The sequence below is a fragment of the Dermatophagoides farinae genome, chromosome 3, assembly GCF_024713945.1.
Source record: "Dermatophagoides farinae isolate YC_2012a chromosome 3, ASM2471394v1, whole genome shotgun sequence".
Classification (NCBI taxonomy): domain Eukaryota; kingdom Metazoa; phylum Arthropoda; class Arachnida; order Sarcoptiformes; family Pyroglyphidae; genus Dermatophagoides; species Dermatophagoides farinae.
Window position 1 is genome coordinate 1,412,591 of NC_134679.1, and position 15,949 is coordinate 1,428,539.

General features: G+C 32.2%; 4 protein-coding genes across 6 annotated transcripts; 3 read left to right on the forward strand and 1 right to left on the reverse strand.

Moving 5' to 3' along the window:
* The first annotated feature begins 1,638 nt into the window (after positions 1 to 1,638).
* Positions 1,639 to 5,177, forward strand: LOC124498540 (solute carrier family 41 member 3). 3 transcript variants are annotated; one of them, XM_075729193.1, is made up of 6 exons: positions 1,651 to 2,057; positions 2,211 to 2,264; positions 2,761 to 3,792; positions 3,872 to 4,183; positions 4,248 to 4,382; positions 4,452 to 5,177. In XM_075729193.1, the coding sequence occupies exons 3-6, from the start codon at positions 2,934 to 2,936 to the stop codon at positions 4,928 to 4,930; spliced, it is 1,785 nt and encodes a 594-aa protein (XP_075585308.1). In that variant the 5' UTR covers positions 1,651 to 2,057; positions 2,211 to 2,264; positions 2,761 to 2,933; the 3' UTR covers positions 4,931 to 5,177. The 3 variants fall into 3 exon arrangements, with proteins under 3 accessions (XP_075585307.1, XP_075585308.1, XP_075585309.1); XM_075729192.1 differs by having other exon boundaries at positions 1,639 to 2,264; XM_075729194.1 differs by lacking the exons at positions 1,651 to 2,057; positions 2,211 to 2,264 and adding an exon at positions 2,311 to 2,435.
* LOC124498596 (glutathione S-transferase kappa 1) lies at positions 5,088 to 6,046 on the reverse strand. The gene is made up of 2 exons (XM_047062380.2): positions 5,687 to 6,046; positions 5,088 to 5,624 (listed from the first exon to the last, which is right to left on the reverse strand). The coding sequence occupies exons 1-2, from the start codon at positions 5,909 to 5,911 to the stop codon at positions 5,187 to 5,189; spliced, it is 663 nt and encodes a 220-aa protein (XP_046918336.2). The 5' UTR covers positions 5,912 to 6,046; the 3' UTR covers positions 5,088 to 5,186.
* An 8-nt stretch (positions 6,047 to 6,054) lies between these two features.
* On the forward strand, positions 6,055 to 7,251 carry LOC124498595 (glutathione S-transferase kappa 1). Its single transcript, XM_047062379.2, has 2 exons — positions 6,055 to 6,468; positions 6,531 to 7,251. The coding sequence occupies exons 1-2, from the start codon at positions 6,172 to 6,174 to the stop codon at positions 6,969 to 6,971; spliced, it is 738 nt and encodes a 245-aa protein (XP_046918335.1). The 5' UTR covers positions 6,055 to 6,171; the 3' UTR covers positions 6,972 to 7,251.
* Positions 7,252 to 7,329: 78 nt separating this feature from the next.
* mTor (serine/threonine-protein kinase Tor) lies at positions 7,330 to 15,949 on the forward strand. Its single transcript, XM_047062383.2, has 5 exons — positions 7,330 to 14,131; positions 14,204 to 14,607; positions 14,661 to 15,132; positions 15,192 to 15,358; positions 15,420 to 15,949. Exons 1-5 carry the CDS (start codon positions 7,350 to 7,352, stop codon positions 15,935 to 15,937), a joined length of 8,343 nt encoding a protein of 2,780 aa, XP_046918339.2. The 5' UTR covers positions 7,330 to 7,349; the 3' UTR covers positions 15,938 to 15,949.

Here is a 15,949-nt window from a genome sequence, read left to right on the forward strand (position 1 = left end):
AATTTTATTTGAAAAAATGGAATTTACGTACAACACCGTGATTGACACACATGATGATTTTTTTTTTTATATATACCGAATATAACAAATATATTTATCATCAAGGAAATTCATTACAAAGAACCAGAACAACGAAAAAAAAAAATTAATCCAAAATCTTCATTTTCAATCAAGTTGATAATTCCGTAATTTCCATCATCATCAGAACCGATGGTCAACGAAAACAACAAAAAACAAACTGGAACTTACAAGAGAAAAAAAATGTAATTAAAAAAAATTGATTTTTTTAAGCACATTTTTAATTGGAAAAAATGAACGATTGAATGAACAGGTACCAACAAAGCACGTTTTTTTTCCAGAGAAAAAAAAAGAAAATTCAAAAGAGAAAACAATGAAAAATACACACGTAGAGAGAGAGAGAATGAGATAAAATGGAAAAGAATTGGTTTAGAAAATAAAAAATTTCTACTTGTGAGACAAAAAAAAAAAAAATAATAATGATTTGAAATCTGCGGTTTATTGACAAAAGAGACAGGTGACATTGAATTGATTTAGTTTTTTTTTTGCTGTAGTTATCATATTTCTGGAAATAAAAATGATAATATAATACTACCTGAATAGACAGTAGAATTTTTTGCTTTCATTCAGAGTTTTTTTTTCAAATTTCGAATCCAAAATTTAAAAAAAAACACTTACCGATTTTATTTTTTCTAATGTGAAACCGACAAACACAATTTCTACGAAAATCGTGTAAGTTTTAAGTTATATTGTCTTTTGCAATAACAACAACAACAAAAAAAAAATGCTGCTGATGATGATGATCTTTGTTTTTTTTTTATGACAATTGTGTCACTTTTTCTTTTGATGAGATTCTACCTGAAATTGATATAAATAATTAATTTATAGCAATAAAAAAGTGTATATAAGTGCATGTTGCCAGGTTGTATAAAAAAAAGTTCAGTGGCTATGTATAATAATCGTATAATTTGCCAATTGATTTTCTCTCTCTCTCTCTCTCTCTCTCTCTCTCTCTCTCTCTCTCTGTCTGTCTCTCTTTCTTTGATTTCCGGTTTGATTAATTGGAAATTTTTTTTTTCATCATTTGGATTCATAATCCAACCAATCAATTTATGATGTATTTTAGAAATTAATTTATCGCAATTCATTTGTTGTTGTTGTTGTTGTTGTTGTCTGAAATCATAGAATTATACAACGAGAAAAAAAAATAATTTTTTTTTTATTTACGAAAAACAAAACATTTTCATATGAAATTCCACGTGTACAGATACAGATAATAATTGTGTGTCGGTGTCGGTGTCGGTGTCATCACAGAAAGATAGATTAGATAGAAAGTACGTTTGATGAACAATGACAAAGCCAAAAAAAAACCGAAAAAAAACATTACTAATTTAAACGCACAAGTGAAACAAAAGAAAAAAACAAATTTCAAATCATAATCAAAAAAAAAAAAAAAATGATTATCACCATCATCATCAAATGGCGCTTTTGATTATTTGGTAGTTAGTTCAACTACCACACACACACACACACACACACACACACAAACACCTGATCAAATGTATGTGTGTGTGTGTACAATTATATTATTACTATAATTCGTTTCATCATCATCATCATCATCATCAATAATCATCATCATCATCATCCAAAAAGCCAAGTCCAAGGAACGGCAGTAATTCGTTTAAGTTAACCACAGTGTGCATGCGATTTTTTTTTGTTCTGTTAAAAAGGGACAAATTATAATTTTACCACCATAATCACACATACAGAACCACCAACACACACACACACACACACATTGATTGTCGATCATCATCATCAAACACCTTTTTGTTTTCTTGAAAAAAAAATTAAAAATAATGGTAGCTATTACAACAATCGATAAAATTTTTACTATTATCACGTTAATAATAATAACGATAACAACGACGGGTACGAATCATAATTTCCGAAAAATTGTTAACGATTAATTGATTGATTCCGACTAATAATTCTATATCACGAGAAAATCAAAAAAAATTGTCTTTGTATGTCTGGTGTGTGTGTGTGTGTTTGTGTGACAAGATGTGACTATTTTATTATTGAAATTTTTGTTTTTGTTCATTCCGAATTTGAAAAATCAAATTCTCTTTTTTTTTTGTTTGAAAAAGTGAAAAATTTTTAATTTTTAAATTAAATTAAATTGCCAGTAAAATCATTTGGTTTATTTTTTTTTTTTATTTTACACAAAACAAAACAAACTGGTAAGTTGGAATTTTGTATTTTTTTTTTTTTCTTAAAAATTTCAATAACCAAGTACATTATCAATGTCAATGTATCGCATGACATTTGTTGTTGTTGTTGTTGTTGTTTATCAATTTGTTACACTTGTATCTGATCTTGACCGATCTACTACATTTTTTTTCAAGTGATTTGTATGGTTCACTCTTCTTCTTTTTTTTATTGATTGATTGATCGATTTTATTTTTTCAAGTGGCCAGGAATTTTTTTTTGTCATACCAAGGTGGTTGATATTTAAAAAAAAAAAATGAAGAAAACGCTACAGATTGATTGGAACATTGAAATTTTGTAATTACAGCAGCAGCTGTTAGTTGAACATTGTCGTCATTCTTCAACATAAATGACAATTATTATTATTGTGTAGTAGTTTTATTGTTTTGTTTGTGACCAATTTTTTTTTTGTTGATGATTTTTAAACAAAAATTTCTTTTTTCCCTCCATCTTTCTTTCTCTCTCTAGGCCACTTTAAAAGTTTTGGTAGTAGTAGGTGTGTCCAAATATCATCATCATCATCATCATCATCATCTATATCGATATCATCGTCGTAGTCATCGACCATCAAAAGTATCATAGATCAGCAGCGACAACAACAACGACTACCACCGTTTAGAAGACTTAAAAAATCGAAAAAAATGCAATTAAAAGAAGTGAATGAATTTTGTGGCAATGGTATTGGAAATGTATCGGAAACAACGGAACAATCAACAAATGAATCGATTGCAGGTGTCAACGGCGTGATCAATAAAGCCTATTTGAATGAAGCAGAAGAAGAAGAAGAAGAAAAGGAAATGAAAAAATCAAAAATTTCCATCATAATAACTAATGGTGATGATCAAAATAATAATCCAATTATGGATGATATGGATCCGAAAAAAATGAATAATAATACTAAATCATTGGCTATGATTAATGGTGATATTGAAAAACAATCATCAGTATCATCGACAAATGTTTCAACGATTGATGATGATGATGATGATGATGAGAAGAAAACATTGTATCAAATACAAACATCATGGGCCGTATTACGACAAATGTTGTTACCATTTTTAATCGCTGGAATTGGTTCTGTATTTGCTGGTGTCGTATTGAATGCCGTAACACAATGGCCAGTTTTTGTCGATATTCCACAAATTTCCATAATGGTTACAGCATTTTTAGGCCTTATCGGAAACATTGAAACAACATTGGCATCACGTCTGTCCACACAAGCAAATCTTGGACGAATGGATTCATGGCATGGTATTCGTGATATTGTTTTCGGTAATTTTATGGTCATTCAATGTCAGGCATCCACAGTGGGATTATTCGCAGCAATTTGTTCATTAGCTATATCGGCTATACGTGAAGAGACAAGACAAAAAATTTCTACAGATTCAATCATTTTATTATGTTCAACATCAGTGGTTACATCGATCATTGCAAATACATTGATTGCTACAATGATCATTATCGTTATACTTGTAGCACGTCGACTTCGAATTAATCCAGGTAATTTGTTTCTTTTTTTTTGCTGATCATTTTCATTTTATTTTGGTGATTTTTTTTCTCTGGTTTTTTTTCTCTACAGATAACATATCGACACCTGTTGCAGCATCAATGGGTGATGTTTGTACCATAAGTATTCTAGCACATGTTGGTCAATACCTTTATGAATTACAATATGGTCGTCAGATTCAGATCACATTGATGGTGTTGTGTTTATGTGCAGCACCTGTATTTGGTGTGTTTGCCAGACGCAATCGTTGGACAAAATCGGTAATTTATTCCGGATGGACGGCCATTCTGGGTGCCGTTATAATTGAACAACCGGGTGGTGTTGTAATGGAAAAAGCATTTCAAAATTATAAAGTCATGTCAACGTTTCAACCATTGGTCAATGGTAAATGGTTGAATGGATTTTTTTTTTTGTTTACATTTCTTAATCTGATTTTTGAATTTAATAGGTATCGGTAGTAATCTTGTCGGCATACAAACAAGTCGTATGTCAACATTTTTACATGCATCTGCACCGAAAGGATTGCTGCCTACATCGAATCCAACTCCTTTTGTTAGTCCATGGTTTGTTTTTTGTTCCAAAGGTAAATTTTCATCGGAACAAGAAAAAAAAAATTTCTTAAAATCTTATCATTCATTGTATTATTTATCAGATCTACATGCACGAATGGCCCGTCTTTTAATGATGGTCATTGTTCCGGCCCACCTATTCTATATGGCCATCATATTTACATTACAAAGTACATTTGATTTTAATTTCGTCGTAACCGGACCATTTATGTCAGTTTATATAATCGCTGTTGTCTTACAATTGGCTTTATTACTATATTTGGCATATATATCGGTATTTTGGGCATGGAAACATCGTATCAATCCTGATAATTCAGCCATACCATTCACATCGGCATTGGCCGATGTTTTCGGTAATTGTTTAATGGCTGTTGCATTCACTTTCTTGAAATGGATTAATGATGAAAATACAACAATAATGGAAAATAATGATAATAATGATGCCAGTTTGATGACAACCATTTTTACGAATTATAATAATAATAATAATTTAACAACATCAACAATAGCTACTGCGACGACTGAACAATTGCTCAACAATTCTACAATCATTTATTATTGAATTTTAACGATGAATTTAATAATTTTTTTTAATTTTTTTGATTTATTCATCAATGTTAATGATGATGATGATGATGATGATGATGTAGTCACTTCATGGCATCATTATCGACTATACCAATGCATTTTATTGAATGAGGATTTGGCATTTTTTAAAATAATTTTCTACATTCTTGTGATTTTAATATTAATAATAATAATAATAATTTTAATTTTAATTAAATTGAAAATAATTCTCAACACTGAAACATTGATTATCATTTTGATTGAAGAATCGGTGGTTGTTGTTCATTCAATAAATGTCCAATAATATGCATACGATCAGAACCGAAAACCCATCGCGGTTTTTCGTCCAAATGAATCAATGTTATTGGTAGACCAAATCCACCCAATTCTTTTACTCTTTCAAGATTTTTCTCAAGTTTTTCTTTATTCTCTTCGCTATTCATAGTGTTCAAAGCTTTATCGATAGCATCCGATGATACATTCATTTCTGTGGCAATTTTACGCATAACATCTGAATTCCAAATTTCAGATGGATTTGAACGGAAAAAATTCTGGAAAAATACACCAACTAAACGGTTGTAAGTTGCTTCATCAATATGATCTTTAATGGCCGATATGAATAGCTGTGCTGGATCAACTTTGAATTCAATAGCAATCTGCATGAATTCCTTAGGCAATTCGAATGGAATCTATCGATATGATGACAATGAAAATGATTAGAAACTTGAAACAAAATATAAATCATTTATACCTTATGAAAATCGCTTAAAAGTTTTAAATCACGATTCAGATAGATTGCTTTTGATGGATTCATACCCGGTGGCATATTATCAGCAGCGGCAAACACATCACGTATCATGACAGGTGTCATTTTCAATTGCATGGATTTCCAATGACCTAATTGTCGCATGAGTAATTCATGCTGGAATCTTGAAAATGGTGAAATAATATCGAAAAATAATTCAACGATAGTCATTTTGCACAAATTTCCAAGGGAATAAATTGAAAATATAATAAATGGCAGTTTAAATAGCGAATGTAGTTTTTATCCAACCGATAAAATCAATTCAATTTTCAATTTATATTCCAAGTTCAACTGTACTTGCTGTTGATACATTATCAAAGTGATTTTTGTTTAAATAGTTTCTTTTTTTGTTGATTTAGCCATTCAAGTGGTTTTTTCTTTTTGTTTTGGATCAATGTTGTTTTTTGCGCTTCATTGTCAAATCAGGAATCATGTTGAAAATGATACATTTATCAAAAATGATGACAATTTCTCGTCGAATGTTTTCGACATCATTATCTCGGCCGACCATGGTTGAAATGTTCTATGATCTGGCATCACCGTATACTTGTTTACAGGTTCATTTACTTGATCGTCAATTGGGTCATTGGAAATCAATGGATTTGAAAATGACACCGGTATCGATAGCACATATAATGAAAGCTTCATCAAATTCACCACCAATTAAGGTCCAGGCTAAAGGTCGATATATGTTTAGAGATCTTAAAGACCTGTCCGAATATTATCGGGTAAGAGACTATGAAAAAAAGTAATAAATCAATCAATAAATTAAATTTGTCCATAACATTAGATTCCATTTGCATTACCGGATATATTCGTCGATACAGTTTTCGAAAAAGGCACTGTTAAAACACAACGATTTATGATGGCCGTCCATGAAAATGCACCAGAATTACATGATAAATTAATTCGTATTGCATATGCCAATTTTTTTACGACTGAAAATGCTGTTGACATAGCCAACATTGAAGAGATGAAAAAATTGGCTTCAAAAGCAGGATGTTCGACTGATTTGATCGCAAAAATTGAACAAGATATGAATGATGACAAGGTGAAAACGGCATTGAAACAAAATACAGATCGCGTCGTTGAATTGGGATGTTTTGGTCTTCCAATGACACTGGTTCATCGTTCGGATGAACCACTGGAAATGAGTTGGGTTTTTGGTTCGGATCGAATACATATTATTGGTCATTATTTGGGTGAAAAAGAACCACCAATTCTTAGATAGATTTTAATTAGAAAATAATTTAAAAAAAATGGTATAAAATTCGATAAATTTAGCTCCAAACGAACAATGTGTACGTCATTTATGATGAGTTAATGCAAGAAAAAAAAATACGAAAACAGTGTTTTCGATTTACGTGCTTGTTTTTTTTTCTCGACCGATGATAAAAACATCTACATACAATTTATATATTGGATTTGTTGTTGTTTGCTTTCATTTTGAGTTTATTTTTCTTTGCATCTGCTTGTTTAAATAAATTTTTTAATCATTAATCACAAAAAAATTGATATATACTGTTTTTACAATTGAAGAATTTTCATACGATCATAATGATGATTTAAAAAATCATCATAATTATTCGAAATAGAATAAGGTGATAAAATGTTAGGCGATCAAAACCAGATGATAACATCGAATCAATCATCATCATCATCATCATCGTCATCTTTTATTCTTTCCACAATGTTGACCAAACACGGTGAAAAAGAGTTGCTCATTTTAAAGAATAAAGAACATGAATCATGGATTCATTGTTTTTTGCAAGAAATTCAACATTCAAATTCCTCATCATCATCATCATCATATTCATCATCACATTTATCTCAATCATCACGTGATCGTACTTCATCCGGTTCATCGGATTCATCAATTCGAGATGATCTTAAGAAAAAAAAACGAGCCATTGTTAAATTGCAACAACATTTGCAACAAGAAATGCCTGAAATGTCCGATGAACGACGGAAACAATTTTATGATTTTGCCCTTACTCGTATATTCGATTTGATGGTCGGTGAATCAGCAACGAATTTGATTGATGTTAAATCCGGTATAATGTTGATGTGTATATTGTTGGATGCTCCTATATCGGAAAAAAAACGACCACCAATTTGTGCACCATTCGCTAATCACCTACGCAATGTAAATCTAAATTCATCTGATTTAGAACTATTGGATCTGATTGCCTGTGCTGTTGGTAAAATTGCATTGAATTCCGGATCATCGACACCAAATTTTGTTGAATTTGAAATTCGTCGTGCCATCGAATTGATTGGGAATGAAAAAAATGATCTCCAAAAACGCCATTCGGCTATTTTAAATCTACGTGAATTAGCCAATATTACACCATCATATTTTTTCAATCATGTGATGCATATTTTTGAAAATATTTTCATTGCCATTTATGAGCCGAAACTAAGAGAACCCGCAATTGCAGCTTTAAGATCGGCGTTGTCCGTTGTTGTTCAACGTGAACGTCTAGCATCGAATATTTCATCATCATCATCATCAAAATCCTCTTCGGCTGCTCGTTCTCGTATTGATCAACAGATACCCATGTGTTATGAATTATGTTACAAAGAAGTGATTAAAAGTTTTGAAGATCGAGATCGATCATCAAAAGATCGTGATGATCGAATTCATGCCGCTTTATTGATATTAAACGAATTATTCCGATGTTCACATGATTCATCAGTCATATTTCGTGATTCGATTAGCCGACAATTGGATTTTCTTTACATCAATCTTCGTGAATTAAATGATTTTAATTCGTTCTATTTTTCCAACTATTTATTCGGCCATTTTGATTATCCAATTTCATTCGATACAATTGGCCAAAATGTATCGAATTCGTCGAAAAAATCACATGGACAAAGTGGCGGTGATCATTTATCTGATTGGCATTATGGATATCTAACGAAATTATTTCGAAACAATACTAATCTAGATTCATCAACAATGCCATTAATGTATGGTCTTCGTACATTACAATCGATGGTTAATTATCATAAAGAAATGGGTCTAGCACCGATTCTATCATTTTTTCATAAACGTAAATTCTCAAAACTAAGCACACTTTGTCATCAATTAATTCAGAATCATTTTGCCGCCATTTGTTCACATTTAATTTCGTTGTTAAAATTGAAAAATTCATTACAAATCAATCAGGTTTTATTATTGGTTCTACCATCATTAACATCATTGAATCCTAAAGATTTTTCACAAACTGGTCATTATGTCAATGATTCTATACAATATCTATTGATTTGTATTAAAAATTCAGCCTTACGATCATTGGCATTCATATCGCTTGGTTTATTTGCTTTATCAATCAAAGATGTTTCAGAAAATGCTATCGATCAACATTTACCGTTAATGATTAGCCAGATTCGTCAATGTTTTCCCGGTAAAGATCATACACATCATCATCAGTCAACACCATTATCATCATCTACATCGAAAAAACATCGACAACAATCATCGATGACAAATCACCATCATCCAGATCCTGCCATATTTACTTGTCTATCTTTTATTGCACAAGCTGTTGGTAGAAAAATTTGCTCAGAAATAGCTGAAATGTTACCATCAATGCTTTCGATGGGCCTCAGTGAACCATTAGTGAATTCATTATATGATATTTGTAAATACATACCTGAACTTAAACGAGATATACATGAAGGCCTGTTGAAGATTCTTAGCTTAATCATAATGGATCGTCCAATGATTCGTCCTAAATTATTGGCAGCTGATGGTGGTAGTTCATCATTCATGTCATTATCCGCTCATAGTCTTAGCGGTGGTTCAATTGATCGTTCAATGGATTCATCGATTACAATGTCTACGACCGATTTGGAAACATTGAAATTAGCATTGAAAGTTTTGGGAAGATTTGATTTCAAACCACAATATTTTTTCATGTTTCTACCACATTGTGCCAATCAATATTTAATGCATGAAAATCGAGAAATACGATTAGAAGCCGTACATACGTGTTGTCAACTATTGAAACCATTTTTAAAGCCAAACAATGGTTTTGAAAAGATGACAAAAGATGTTTTACAAAAACTGCTTATAGTTGGCATAACCGATCAAGATAAATTTGTTCGCTATTCTGTTCTATCTCGTTTGGATGAATATTTTGATTATTACCTGGCACAGGCAATTAATCTGGAATCACTTCAACTAACTGTTTATGATGAATGTTTTGAAATTCGTGAACTTGGTGTTTGTATTAATGGACGTTTATCGAGCTTAAATCCAGCATATGTGATGCCATTTTTATTGCGAGTATTGTTACAATTTCTTAGTGAATTTGAACATTCTGGTATTGCAAAAAATCTGGAACAATCGGCAAGAATGTTAGGACATTTATTAGCTTCTGCACCAAGATTTTCTCGTCCATATACTGAACCAATATTAAAAGTTTTTCTGCCTAAACTTCGTGATCCACAACAATCACAAGCTGTGGTTACAGCTGTAATGAGTGCTGTCGGTGAATTGGCCATTGTTTCCGGTTTAGAAATGCGTGCCTATTTTTATGAATTATTTCCAATAATATTGGATGCCGTACAGGATACAAATTCATTTCAAAAACGTGAAATTGCACTCTGGACAATGGGTAGATTGATTGAAAATTGTGGCTATGTGATTGAACCATATACAAAATTTCCCACATTAATGGAGGTATTGTTTTCCATAATGAAATCTGAACCAACTAAATCATCACAGCTTATACGGCGAGAAACTATACGAGTTCTTGGATTGTTGGGTGCTGTTGATCCTTATTGGCATAAAATTAACATGGGTTTCATCGATCTATCCGGTGAATCACTGATTAGTTATGATCCTGCATTGGAACAAGAAGCTAATTCATATGAAATGATTTGGGGTACATTTTCAAGTGATGATTTTTATAGTTCACAAGCAATCAATACATTGGTAGCCGTTATGAAAGATCCACAAGCAAGTAGTCAACATACAATGGCCGTTCAGGCTATGGCTTTCATTTTTAATGTTCTCAAAGTTCGTTCAGTACCATATCTGCCAAGCATTCTACCACCATTCATCAATATTATTCGAACTGGTGATCCAAAAATCCGTGAATTTCTTCTACAACAATTAGGACGAATTATATCGGCCGTGAAAAAACATATCCGATCCTATTTGGATGATATATTCAAAGTACTACGTGAATTATGGACAACAAATAATTCAACAATGCAATTAACATTGTTCAATGTTGTCGATCAGATTGTATTAGCACTTGGTTCAGAATTTCGTAATTATGTTCCACATTTGATACCACATATATTGAAAGTATTCAATCATGATGCTAGTCCACAAAAAGAAGTGACAATGAAACTATTATCTGCATTACAAAATTTTGGCATCACACTTGAAGATTATTTTCATCTATTAATAACACCCATTCTACGATTGTTCGATGTACCGATTGAACAAAAACGTGCTTCTGATCTACGAATATCGGCTATAAAAACTATTGAAATATTTTGTCGTGATCTTTCTCTGAAAGAATTTGCTCCACGTATCATACATGCATTGGTGAAAACGATCGATGATAATCCTCATGATAAACGATTATTTCAACAAGTAATGGATACATTATGTAGAATTGTATTTCAATTGGATACTAAATTTAAAATATACATATCATTAGTATCAAAAGTGTTGCAGAAACATAAATTATTACATGATAAATATGAATTATTAGCGGATAAAATCCAGAATGATATTTCTATTGGTGAAATAGATCCAGATGCTTTGTTGTTACCACCAAGTCTTGTAAGAAAAGCCGGTGTAAATCGTCGTAATTATGAAAGTGAATCACAACAACAGCAACAACAACCAGGTCAATCGGATGCAAAAAGAGCTACATTGTCATTGGAAGAGATAAAAAATGCATGGCATCAATGTTCACGTCGTATTTCGAAAGAAGATTGGCTTGATTGGCTACGAAAATTCAATGTTGATCTAATTAAAGAATCACCATCACTTTCACTACGATCTTGTTTTCCAATAGCACAATCTTGTAATAATGTTGCACGTGAATTATTTAATCCAGCATTCTGGTCATGTTGGAATGAACTAAGCCAATCACAACAGCAAGAATTGGTAACATTATTGGAAGAAACAATGAAAGAACAAGAAGTACCTGAAGTTACAGGAATTTTATTGAATTTGGCCGAATTTCTTGAACACATTGATCAAGGACCATTAATGTTTGATGTAAAAGTTCTTTCTGAACGTGCAATGAAATGTCGTGCATATGCAAAAGCATTACATTATAAAGAGAAAGAATTTCAAGAACGTCCAACAACAGAAAATCTAGGTGCATTGATTACTATAAATAATAAACTACAACAACCACAAGCTGCATATGGTTGTTTAGCTTATGCACTGAAATCTACCGAAATTAAGGATATTGAAATCAAAGAAAAATGGTTTGAAAAATTACATAATTATGAAAGTGCATTCCTTGCATATAAAATGCGTTATGAACAAAATTGTAATGATCATGATGCTTTACTTGGCCAGATGAGATGTTTAGAAGTATTGAGCGAATGGGAACGACTGTATTCATTAGCACAGCAAACATTTAACGATGTTAGTGAATATTATCAACAACGTATGGCACGTATGGCCGTTACAGCTACTTGGAGTTTAAATCAATGGGATGAAATGATCGAATATGCTCGTTATATTCCTACCGAATCGTTTGAATCGGCTTTCTATGAAGCGGTTATTCGTGTTCATCAAGCTGATTTTCAACAAGCTCAATATTTTATTGATAAATCACGTGAACTTATCGATACGGATCTAACATCGATGGCCGGTGAATCATATCAACGTGCATATCCTGCTATGGTACAGATTCAAATGATGAGCGAACTGGAAGAAGTGATTCAATATAAATTAGTACCAGAACGTCAAGAAATGATTCGACAAAAATGGTGGCAAAGATTACAAGGTTGTCAACGACAAATTGAAGATTGGCAAAAAATTCTTCAGATTCATTCATTGGTTCTTAAACCACAAGAAGATATGCGTGCATGGCTAAAATTTTCAAAACTTTGTGAGAAAAATCATCGTCTTGATTTATCATTCAAAACCATTGTTAAATTGATGGGAACGAATCCGACAAAATTAGTACAACAAAATCATCCTTTACCAATTACCTATCCAGAAGTTACATTGAAATTTATTGATCATTTATGGAATAGTGGCCGTTATAAACGAGCATACATTGAATTGCAACGTTTTTGTCAACGTTTAGAAGAAGAGAATAGTGGTACCAATGTAGCAACACAATTAAGTAATCAACAGAATAATCAACGATTCAATATTAATCTACCAGATGAATCAATGACCAACACAACCACAACCACAACGACGGCTGAAATTATAACAACAAATAGTGATTATATGTATGCACATATTGCACCAGATGCACATATGTCACCTGAAGCTATTAATAAAGTTCTTTCACGTGCATACCTTAAACGTGGTCAATGGGAAGAATTTCTATTTGATTTTGATCATGTATCAATTCCATCGATTCTTGAATCATATAAAAAAGCAACACAACGTGATTTACAATGGTATAAAGCATGGCATACATGGGCTTTTATGAATTTTCGTGCACTAAAATTCTGTAAAGAATTATTACCCGAAGTAAGGAAAAATATTGATCATCCATTAGATGCATTGGGTAAATATGGACCACGAATGAAACCTAAAGAATTTGCCATCAATGCTGTTCGTGGATTTTTCCAATCGGTTGCATTCTGTCGAAATGGTTCATCCTTACAAGATACACTTCGAATTCTTACCATTTGGTTCGAAGATGGATATGATGAAAATATACGTGCTGCTGTCGAGGAAGGTATTAAAAGTGTATCAATTGAAACATGGCTACAAGTGATCCCACAATTGATAGCACGTATAGATATGCCACATGTTCCAGTTGCCAAATTGATTCATACGCTTTTGACCGATATTGGCAAATATCATCCACAAGCATTGATATATCCATTAACGGTTGCATCAAAATCTTCGAATGAAGCTCGTAGTGAAGCGGCTAATGCAATATTAGTTCTGATGCGTGTCCATTCACCAAATCTAGTTAAACAAGCTGTTCTAGTCTCAGAGGAATTGATACGTATCGCAATATTATGGCATGAACTTTGGCATGAAGGCCTAGAAGAAGCATCTCGACTTTATTTTGGTGATAAAAATGTTGATGCAATGTTTGAAACGTTGGAACCATTACATAAAATGATTGAACGAATACCAAGTACTCGTAAAGAGTTGACTTTCTATCAGAACTATGGTCAAGATCTGGCTAAAGCTTATCAATTATGCCAGTAAGTATTGTTATCTTGAGTTTTGATTTTTTATTTTATTTAATTTGATTTTTTTTTCTTCTGAAAATTTAGGAAATATAAAATAACTCATGATTCACAGAATCTAACGCAAGCATGGGATATCTATTATCATGTTTTTAAACGAATTTCTCGTCAACTTCCACAATTGACATCGTTAGAGCTGGAATACGTATCACCAAAACTAACTGAATGTACCAATTTAGAATTAGCCGTTCCTGGATCATATTGTCCACATAAAGAATTGATTCGAATAGCCAAAGTTGAACCACAATTGAACATAATTATTTCTAAACAGCGGCCCAGAAAACTAACAATAAAAGGTTCAAATGGACATAATTATATGTTCTTATTGAAAGGTCATGAAGATTTACGACAAGATGAACGTGTTATGCAATTGTTTGGATTAGTCAATACTTTGCTTAATTCGGAAGATGCAACCTCTAGACAGAATTTAGGTAGGTTTTGTTTTGGATTCTGTTGATTTTTTTTTAATTTTTTTTTGTTTCAGCCATTCAACGATATGCTGTGATTCCATTAAGTCCCAATTCCGGTCTAATCGGTTGGGTACCATGTTGTGATACGCTTCATTCCTTAATACGTGATTATAGAAATAAACGTAAAATTTTGCTCAATATGGAACATAGATTGATGTTACGTATGGCTCCTGAATATGATCGATTAGCATTGTTACAAAAAGTGGAAGTTTTCGAACATGCATTGGAACATACACCTGGTGATGATTTGGCCAAAATTTTATGGGTTCGTAGTCCATCATCCGAAGTTTGGTTTGATCGACGAACAAATTACACCAGAAGTTTAGCTGTTATGTCAATGGTTGGTTATATACTGGGATTAGGTGATCGTCATCCCAGTAATCTAATGCTTGATCGTAATTCCGGTAAAATTTTACACATTGATTTTGGTGATTGTTTTGAAGTAGCGATGACAAGAGAAAAATATCCGGAAAGAATTCCATTCAGGTAATTTTATATTTGTCATTCATGTCCTCATAAATTGATAAATATTTCTTTTTTTTCAGATTAACAAGAATGTTAATCAAAGCAATGGAAGTGACCGGTTTAGATGGAACATTTCGAACCACTTGTCAACAAGTAATGATGTGTTTACGTAAAAATAAAGAATCATTGATGGCTTTACTCGAGGCATTTGTTTATGATCCATTACTAAACTGGAGATTGATGGAAGGTTTGTAATATTTTTTTTTTTAATTTGCATCTTATTTTCAATTTTTAATTTTTCTAAAAAGCTCAACCGAAATCAAAAACTGATCTGAATGGTAAAAAACCTGTAGTTAATTTACCAACAAAAGATGCTAATACTAATCGTCATCGCCATCATCATCACCATACGGATGTTGTTAATCCAATGAAAGTTGTAATGGATGTAGTCGATGAAGAAGATTCTGCACATGATAAACCAGGACCATCTGCAGCAGTATTACATCAAGGCGATGATAACCAAGAAGGTGATGACGAAATCATACATCATCATCCACGTGGTCATCCACAACGATTATCATCAATTAAACGTATTGTATCGATACAAAATGCTGAACAACGTCGACTTGATTATTATCATGATGAAGGACTAAATTCTAAAGCTGTTGCCGTTATTGAACGCGTTAATGATAAACTTACTGGACATGATTTCGGTAACTATAACCGTGTATGTAGCGTTAATTCTCAAGTCGAACAATTGATTAAACAAGCTACAAGTCATGAAAATCTTTGCCAATGTTATATTGGTTGGTGTCCATTCTGGTAAAAAAAAATAAAA

Coding starts and splice junctions, on each gene's coding strand:
- LOC124498540 (XM_075729192.1), top strand. CDS start 2,934: ATGCAATTAAAAGAAGTGAATGAATTTTGTGGCAATGGTATTGGAAAT. Junction 3,793..3,871: donor TCGACTTCGAATTAATCCAG/GTAATTTGTTTC, acceptor TTTTCTCTACAG/ATAACATATCGACACCTGTT. Junction 4,383..4,451: donor GTTTGTTTTTTGTTCCAAAG/GTAAATTTTCAT, acceptor ATTATTTATCAG/ATCTACATGCACGAATGGCC.
- LOC124498596 (XM_047062380.2), bottom strand. CDS start 5,911: ATGACTATCGTTGAATTATTTTTCGATATTATTTCACCATTTTCAAGA. Junction 5,625..5,686: donor TTTTAAGCGATTTTCATAAG/GTATAAATGATT, acceptor TCATATCGATAG/ATTCCATTCGAATTGCCTAA.
- LOC124498595 (XM_047062379.2), top strand. CDS start 6,172: ATGTTGAAAATGATACATTTATCAAAAATGATGACAATTTCTCGTCGA. Junction 6,469..6,530: donor ACCTGTCCGAATATTATCGG/GTAAGAGACTAT, acceptor CCATAACATTAG/ATTCCATTTGCATTACCGGA.
- mTor (XM_047062383.2), top strand. CDS start 7,350: ATGTTAGGCGATCAAAACCAGATGATAACATCGAATCAATCATCATCA. Junction 14,608..14,660: donor AACCTCTAGACAGAATTTAG/GTAGGTTTTGTT, acceptor TTTTTGTTTCAG/CCATTCAACGATATGCTGTG. Junction 15,359..15,419: donor AAACTGGAGATTGATGGAAG/GTTTGTAATATT, acceptor TTTTCTAAAAAG/CTCAACCGAAATCAAAAACT.